At 39.3% G+C, this 8,483-nt stretch overlaps 2 protein-coding genes across 2 annotated transcripts; both read right to left on the minus strand.

The window, feature by feature from the left end:
- Positions 1-1,879: 1,879 nt before the first annotated feature.
- Positions 1,880-3,243, minus strand: tex36 (testis expressed 36). The gene is made up of 4 exons (XM_049600674.1): positions 3,146-3,243; positions 2,907-3,047; positions 2,652-2,726; positions 1,880-2,552 (listed from the first exon to the last, which is right to left on the minus strand). Exons 1-4 carry the CDS (start codon positions 3,194-3,196, stop codon positions 2,223-2,225), a joined length of 597 nt encoding a protein of 198 aa, XP_049456631.1. The 5' UTR covers positions 3,197-3,243; the 3' UTR covers positions 1,880-2,222.
- Positions 3,244-4,703: 1,460 nt separating this feature from the next.
- On the minus strand, positions 4,704-8,374 carry si:ch1073-143l10.2 (uncharacterized protein LOC565165 homolog). Its single transcript, XM_049600817.1, has 7 exons — positions 8,107-8,374; positions 7,960-8,020; positions 7,770-7,854; positions 7,492-7,565; positions 5,833-6,084; positions 5,623-5,744; positions 4,704-5,118 (listed from the first exon to the last, which is right to left on the minus strand). The coding sequence occupies exons 1-7, from the start codon at positions 8,192-8,194 to the stop codon at positions 5,045-5,047; spliced, it is 756 nt and encodes a 251-aa protein (XP_049456774.1). The 5' UTR covers positions 8,195-8,374; the 3' UTR covers positions 4,704-5,044.
- Positions 8,375-8,483: the final 109 nt, after the last annotated feature.

The raw sequence follows: 8,483 nt of genomic DNA on the forward strand, positions 1-8,483 counted from the left end.
AGAAGGATATTAATAATATTAATTTACTGGACTAGAAATAGTCTTTAAAATACTTTAAAGGGGCAATCCACAGAGTTTACACATGAAGTTCGGTTTAACAGCCATAAGGAGGACGATTCAACCTGTATAAACAGGTTAGATGATGTTTGTAAGTCTTGGAAAATAACCCCATTGTGTGTTATGGGTTATTTACATCAGCTCAAAGACAACTTATCAACTGTTTCCTTATGTCCGCTAAGAAATGCTTGCTAATGTTGTGGAAGGGTTAAAACATCCCTAATGTGAATATGTGGCTTGATAATGTCGCCAGTACTGTTGAGGTGGAGAGGATCAGATATAATAGAAATGAGCAGGTGAATTTATTTGATGCCATCTGTCAACCTTTATTCAATATGTGGAGAAGATAACAGTGTAATACCATCTGCAGATTCTTGTTACCAGTTTAATGTAGGGGCCTTGGATTTTGTTTTGGGTGTCTGGGTTGGATGAGCTGGGTGCTTTATTGCTCTCCTTTCTTTGCTATTGTGTAGTTTTTTAAAATGAATTTGAAAAGAGAACGGTGTCTGTATCTTGTAGTGTTATCAATGCACATTGCATTTATTCTTTTGTGTGCGTGTGTGGATGTATATATACACATACTAGATGTGCGTATGTGTATGTTTTTGTTTATTGCTGTTAAAATCAATAAAAATATTGTTGGAAATAACCCACTTATGTCATCAAGGCTATCTCAGATTGAATATATGGCTCCAATTTGTTTTAAAAGAAGCCAGAGTGATGTGTTTAGGACATAGAATTTGAAAGACATTGGCATTGACCATACACCGTATAAAATAATGGACGCAGCCACCGTGAGGTCACCCATTGCTTTGTGGACCACTGTACTGAAGCCTCGAGTTCGGCCTTTCAGCCATCGCCATCTTTTTTCTTTATTGTTAGTAAAGTAAAAAATTTTATATATTACTGGATTATTTTGATATGGATATATTTTATATGACACTTTTCACAGACCAAAGTCTCAAAGTGCTTTCCAAAGGCAACATACAACAAAACATAGCAGGAAGAAGTGACTACCCGAGCCACCTCGTTAAGAGTGTGAAACCGTAAAGAATCTCAGTACACAATGAAAGTACACAAAATAAATAAAATACAGAGTTAGTGCATAAGTTACCCAAATGCCTGCCAAAACAGATGTGTCTTTGGCTGGCTTTTTAAGGAAACCGCAGTCAGCAGACAGCAGTCAGCAGACAGCAGTCAGCAGGGGTGCAAGCAGAGCATTCCAGAGTTAAGGTGCGACTGCCTCAAAAGCCTGATCACCTCGGGATTTAAGGCAAGTGCGAGAGCTAACTAATGTTAGCTCAAATGAGTAGTCAACAATCCAGTTTTCTATATCCACAGAACTTCCATAAAAATGAAATGCTTGGCAACCAGAGGTGTCTAATCGAGACAGGCATTTATTTGTCAAAATATGTAGCTACACTGGGCTAGCAAAAGGGACTGGGTGTTCATTGTACCAGGCTGTAAACATGTTTATTTCTGCTGTAAGGTTGGGCATTTTAAAAATGGCAGTCCATGGGGATTTACTGGCTTGAAGAGCCAGCCTCAAGTGGCCATTAGAGGAACTGCAGATTTTGGCACTTCTGCACTGGCTTCATTTTTTAACCCTGGAGGTTGCCACTTGGCATTGACTAGCAGAAAAGGTCTAACAACAGACACTATGAGTTGCATAGCAGGAAATGTAGGATCCAGTGTTTTTGGAGCTTGACCCTAACTAGTGACGAAAAGTCAGAATATATCTGAAGCTTCATTTTTGACCACTTTTTTAAAAAAAAAAAAAAATAGTAAAAATAAATAAATCTCTCTTTTGTGAGTCCCCTAACCTAATAAAAATGTAATGCCAAAGTAATTACAATGAAATACAGCACTTAAATGTAGTCAATCATATGATAAAATGTACTAATGATACACTGTTAGTTCATTAAGTGGATTGTTAACAGTCTACTTTCCAGTCTAACCTGGGCTATTGTGGTATAAAGCCTTTACTGTAAGGTTTCTTTTTATCCATGTCTGCCATATAGCTCTAAAACAAGAGAAAACACAACCTGCAGTTTCTAATCCTGTTATTTATTTGACAGCTGGACCCTCCAGAAAGCTCACCTGACCCTCTCTGTATGTTATGCCCTCTCAGTGATGCCATCTAGTGCCTTACATGTAGGAGTATCTCAGGGCTTGGCTGGTGCTGAGCAGTTGGTAGCTGCCAGCACTGACAGGGGCTCTGAGAGGTCGGAGTCGTGTCGTCCAAACCACATGACTTGCTCCCCTGCCTGCGCCAAAGCTGCCTCTTCAGACTTCAGCTTGTGGTTGCGGGGGAACCGGAGGAACTGCCTGGTGCTGGCTGGAACATTAGCAGCCTGTTTCACCGTAAAGTCAGACTGGTGAACCGTGACGTTCCCCCCGGTCTCTTCGGGGCTGCTGTGAGCTCCATCGTGGCACAGGCAGAAGTGGGAGATGTTCTGCTGTCTGTGATCGAGACACTTCCTGCGGCCCACACCCTGAATACCAACATAGAAGAGATATGTTTTCCTTTCAAGGTGTAATATTGTGACGGATCTGATCTTTTCATAATGGCCTTCATTTCTTTTTATACTCACATGACTGAAGACAGTGATGTTGTCTTTTAAGGAAAGCTTGTTGTCATGGTAGGAGAGTGGATACTCTCTGGATATCTGTAAAGAAACTCATGCTGGGATGACACTATAACGTCTGATACAACTGAATACAGTGGAATAGGGTGAAATGCTTTGATAAGAGGTGCAATAAAATCTTTCAAAGCCCTGGGCCATGGCTATACTTTGAAAAAAAGAACACTCATACCAAACACTATATTATCTACTGTACATACACACCTGCTGAGTTTTCAATTTAGGATAGCGCTGCAAGTTCAAAGCCTGGGGCAACGATGAGTTAACCTGAGTCAGCATGATCCCAGTGCTTGTACAGGCCTCACGACTCCTCATCTCGTTTTCAGGTGAAACTGGATGAGCAAACTGAGAAGGAAATGACAGAAAAGCTGATTATCACTCAGGTTCAGATGTTATGATTCGTAATGAATGAATGATTGTGTGTAAAATGAGGATTTTCTTACCCATTTGCCATCATTGCTCATTGAAGAATATCGCTTTCCACCTTTTACCATTTTAATATAGTTTGTGAGAGTAGTTTCACCAGTACAGTACACACACACTGTCAAACTTAGCAACTAATGCAAACACACACTGGTGGCTATGGAAACGTACTGCTGCATGCACAAACCTGAAATGTGATCTGGATTTGCCATGGAGATGTGGAACTGGAATTCTGGCAGTAAATATACAAAAAAAAGGCCAGTTTTGTTGAATATTTAATTACAGCCATGTTAAGTAATTTTATGTAAAATGTGAGATTTTCCTTCCTTATTTTTTTTAAATGTTGAAAAATTATCCAGACAGTCCTTGTTAAGGAGCTCTGCAGTTCTGCAACTGTGGATTAATTTGCGACAAAACGACATTAAATTGGTGTGTATGAAACTTACAAGAAGGATTTCTCTGATGGACGACAAAACAAACAAAATTAGCATATAAGCAACTTTATTTTTGCCAACACTGGATACAGAAAAAAAACCATACATAGCTATACAATATAGTTAATATTATATATATTAATGGGAAATGTTAATTATGCAAAAGTAATTTTAAACTATGTTTTTTTAAATAGCCTACACTTTTTGACACAGGAAGTAAAAAATGATTCACGTGATTTTCTGTGCAAATAATCTGTTAAAAGTGAAAATAGGTACATAGTCATAAATACCAAGCCCTGACTGTACAGTAGCACCAGCTTTGAATTGTTTACCACCTTAATGGTACAACTGGAAGCATTATTTTTAATTCTTTAGTGAGGTGTGTTAATCAGGCCAAAGTCCCGACGTGGTAAGTAAACTGGAGTGTAAGTGACATTACTTAGGAAAAGGGGGGTTTTAGTGAAAGCAGCAAATGTAAAATTAGTCACTCTGATAAAATCTAAATTTAACAATATATTTAGAAAATATGGGAATAATTTTTGTTGGCATTTTTGCCTTTATTAGATAGAAAAATCAGTAACGCTTTACTTGAAGGTACCCACATAAGGGTGACATGACACTGTCATAACTAGGACATGACACGGTCATGAACCTGTCATTATGTACATGTTATAAATGATTATGACTACTGTCATTAAGTGTCATTTGGTTTTTGTAATGACAAGTTGACATTGTTTGGGTTGTCTTGATTATGACACCTTGACATTAATTAAAGTGACATTACCAGAAGTTGTCTTTGTCATGACAAGTTGACATTAAATTTGTTTGGGATGTCCTTATAATGACAACTTGACATTAACCAGGATGACATTACCAGTAGATGTCTTTAAGTCAGTGTCAAGTTGTCATAATAAGAACGTCCCAAACAAATTTAATGTCAACTTGTCATGACAAAGACAACTTCTGGTAATATCACTTTGATTAATGTCAATAATCAAGACAACCCAAACAATGTCAACTTGTCATTACAAAAACCAAATGACACTTAATGACAGCAGTCATAAACGTTGATGACATGTACATAATGTTCATGACGGGTTCATGACCGTGTCATGTCCTAGTTATGACAGTGTCATGTCACTCTTATGTAGATACCTTTAAGTAAAGTATTACCAAAAAATCTAGCATGAAATGGTCATGCAAAGGGCCAAAGCAAGGACAAAGCTTTTGTACGTGGGGCACCTGCTCTACTAGGTGAGCAAGTGGACACCCCACAATATGGGAATCTTCAAATTAATTTGTGGGTGAATTAAAAAAAGACAGATAAGAAACCAAACACCTCTAGTAGCAAGCGGTTGCTCCTTTTCATCTTCCTGGTGCCACATACAGGCATATTAGTTTCTACAAACAAATGGAGGATGGTGAAATGTACAGAGAGGTCATCTTCATACTGAAAATTGTTGCTCCAGGATCCCATGAGGAATATTAGACTCCAGCCACAGCTGAGACACAGTAGTGATCTGAGTGTCCCTGGTGTGGATCTGTTGTATTATTGATCCCTGAGGACGAGATGAGCACGACAAAAAGGTTCAATTACGTGTTTTAGGTTACGCTCAACACACTGCTTTAGAAGCTACCATCCAGGGTCCAAACATGTTTATATTCTTTAAAGTAAGGTAACATGTAGGCACGCATAGACACCCAAACCTTGTTCCTTATTTATGTATCTTTTCTTGAAGCGCTCAAGATGTATAAAAATGGCTGCCTAACATGGTTTTATAGCTGACATCTCGAGTCCACTGAGTTATTTAATGACGGCTAAATGGGCCCTCATCTGTGCTGTTAGTGCTTTGTTGATCATGATAACATTGTCTTGACCTCATCAACTGGACCCTGTTAATTAAGAGGGTCATAAGGATGCTCTTAATGAAGGCTCTTGGTGCCTATGACGGTCCGTGTGGTGCAGCACTACAGTGAACTAATGGTATTAAATTAAGAGGCAGCCATTTGTTTGCACCTCCTGCATTATGCATTAACATTTTGAAGAGAGTGCTGATTCTTACTCGGAGTGACTGATGTAGGCGTCTCTGTTTCGCTGCTCCAAGAGCTCGTCACTATGGGAACATACTCTTTTCTCTTCTCCCTATGGAGGTGCTTCTTCAGCTGTTTGGCCAAACGTTGCCACCTGGTGAAAAGCAGTAATCAGACACAACTTGAAATCTGCACAACTGTGGTTATGTTATCATTCAAAGTAAAACAGAGATCACACTTACCGTTCCACTACGTCGTTGTGCTTATTTAACCTGTCTGCCTCTTCCCTCTTCTCCGCCATCCATCGTTGCATGAGTGCATCTTTCTCTCTACGAGCCTGCGCCAATGCCTCATTTAGTCCTTTCTGCTCAGCACGCAGGACTGCCAACTCTTTGGACTGACACTCGATGGTGAACTCAAATTCTGAAAGGGTCGCCTTAAGGGTGTTACTCCCTTTAGCCAGAGTGCGAGCCTCTTGACGGTAGTGGGACACACTGAAACAGACAAGTCATGAAACAGTGATTTACTGTACCTTAGATTAGCTCGTGGTACTGTTACTTTAAACTTTTAGATGTTGGATTATAGGTCACGAGTTCATCCACTAATGGCGAAAAACACAGAGTTGCTAAAGGTGGATTCAAGCTTCCTTATCAAGGTCTTTCAGGGTCAAATACAGTAGCATCTTGGGTGTGTTGCTTGAGTGATGTTATTATATGCCCAAAGTAATCACATTAAAGTGGAAATAGGCACATTTTTTGCTTTAACTTATCATTATGAAGTGAATGTTGATCATTCAGTATAATGGTTACAGAATAGTGACACCACTGGTGTTTAGTTTGGTTCCCTATAAGCCTCGCTTTCACTATGCCATTCTATCCACTTGGTATGATCTCACAGAAAACTGAAGGTTCAGCTTACGGCACAAAGGAAGCGTGGAACTGTGCAACCAAAAAACAAAGATGATAGTGGTATTGCTTACCCTGGTATCTATCGGTAGCTATCCCTTGCTATCAGTGTAAGTTCTTAGCAGTTACTATGCCCAGTAGCGTATGGTGGAACAACCCGACTAACTTTGGAAACTCTAGCCGGCAAAAGATAAAGAGCCTTGTTGCTAGGCTTTGAGAAAAATGGAAAGTGATCACAAAAGTGATCACAAAATAAGCTGAAAAATCAGGTGGATGTACTGTAAGGGACTGTATGCAAATTATAGAGTTGAGTTGCTGAATCTGATATGTTATCCTATTAAAAGTCCAGTTTGTAGGATTTATAGGCATCAATAGTGAGGTTGCAGAGCTGAAACTTCTCCTGTGTGCCAAAAGTGAAGGAGACATACGGTGACTGACATGGAAAACTCAAATTGGCTTATCTAGAGCCAGTGTTTGGTTTGTCCGTTCAAGGCTACTGTAGAAACAACATGGTGGACTCTGTGGAAGAGGACCCACTCTGTTTGATATAAATGACTAATTAAAGGTAATGAAAACTCAATTATTATTATTTCTGTGTGATCTTAAACAACTGAAAACATAGTTATGAATGTTATATTCCATTTCCACCAATAAATGCCCCTAAATCCTACACACTGGACCTTTAAAAAAGCCAGGCCTTCCCTTGTGTTATTAATATCTCCTTTGTACCCACCCCCTGACTTCAGAAACAACTGCAATACCCTCCCCATAATATCTTAAGACTGTATATTTATGGCAAACTTAATAAAATATTACAACACAAGAATCTTGCTGCTCCCTATGTTTGAGAAAATAATAAATAAATAATAAAAATGATTTTCATACAGTGCCTAAAGGTGTCCAATGCTTATCTGTCTCTTCAGATTGATAAAGAAGGGAGCATACTGATAGCTTTAGTTGTCCACTGACAGTGATGCTCTGAAAACTTGAAATTACCGTGACTGCCAGTACTGCAGTTCAGCCTCTTTCAGATACAGGACAGCGGTCAGGTCGGAGACAGTCTGAGACAGCTGGGGGGACAAAGGATGAAAAAATGTAGGCCTATGCTAATAATAATTTCACAAGGTTAAAGCCACTTAAAGCCATGTATTAATGTATTTCTGATTATGTCTCATCTTTATAATAAATATTTGTGCAAACAGTTGCTGCTTATACAGTGGAATAATGTCTGAAACATGTCCATAATTGGATTTCTCCACATTTAACCAACACACCTTTTCTGCCAGGTGTTCACTCTCTCTCAGTTGGAGTTGAAGGAGTCTCGTGTCTTTCCCAACTTGAACTCCACCTTGCTCCGAACTGGAAATAAAAAACAGTGTTTAAAGATCAGATTTATAATAAAACAGAATCAAGCTTTGTGCATTAGATCATCAGACAGGCCAAATATGACTCTACATTTCTCACCTCTTAAACTGATCATCCAGAATTTGCTTGCGAATTTCAAACCGTTCCTCCAGCTGAGACACTGAAAGAAAACAAACACATGTCCTCAGGCTAAAACAGTGAGAGCTTCATCACTGCAAAGGCTGAGAGAGGAAATATTCATCTTACAGCTTGTAAAGACGCCAGCATACGGCAGTTTCTCTGTTTGGTCTCTGTGTTGCAGCCGAGCGCGCACGTGATTCTTCCAGCTTTGCATTGCAATAAAAACGAATTTTTCACACGGTACCCAAAAATGTCCTGCAGCGGTGGGTTTGATGCGTCTTTTCCTCCGCTCCCACTTGATTTTGGTCGAAGGCGAAATTATTGTTAAAAGGGAGAGTTGTTAAAAGGTCCCGTCAGCAGGAATGAACTGCCTGAAGCAAAGTTTCACAGCTCCTCCCTGTTCAGTCAGTCAGCTGCTTTACATTCCCCAGCATTATATAACTTCTGACCATGATTATATATAATATAATATAATATACGGTAATTTTATACCTCAACTTTGG

Source organism: Epinephelus fuscoguttatus, linkage group LG16, assembly GCF_011397635.1.
Source record: "Epinephelus fuscoguttatus linkage group LG16, E.fuscoguttatus.final_Chr_v1".
NCBI classification, from domain to species: domain Eukaryota; kingdom Metazoa; phylum Chordata; class Actinopteri; order Perciformes; family Serranidae; genus Epinephelus; species Epinephelus fuscoguttatus.

Coding starts and splice junctions, on each gene's coding strand:
- tex36 (XM_049600674.1), bottom strand. CDS start 3,196: ATGGTAAAAGGTGGAAAGCGATATTCTTCAATGAGCAATGATGGCAAA. Junction 3,048..3,145: donor TGAGCAATGATGGCAAATGG/GTAAGAAAATCC, acceptor TTTCCTTCTCAG/TTTGCTCATCCAGTTTCACC. Junction 2,553..2,651: donor ACATCACTGTCTTCAGTCAT/GTGAGTATAAAA, acceptor GTTGGTATTCAG/GGTGTGGGCCGCAGGAAGTG.
- si:ch1073-143l10.2 (XM_049600817.1), bottom strand. CDS start 8,194: ATGCAAAGCTGGAAGAATCACGTGCGCGCTCGGCTGCAACACAGAGAC. Junction 7,855..7,959: donor CTGGATGATCAGTTTAAGAG/GTGAGAAATGTA, acceptor TTTTATTTCCAG/TTCGGAGCAAGGTGGAGTTC. Junction 7,566..7,769: donor GTGAACACCTGGCAGAAAAG/GTGTGTTGGTTA, acceptor TTGTCCCCCCAG/CTGTCTCAGACTGTCTCCGA.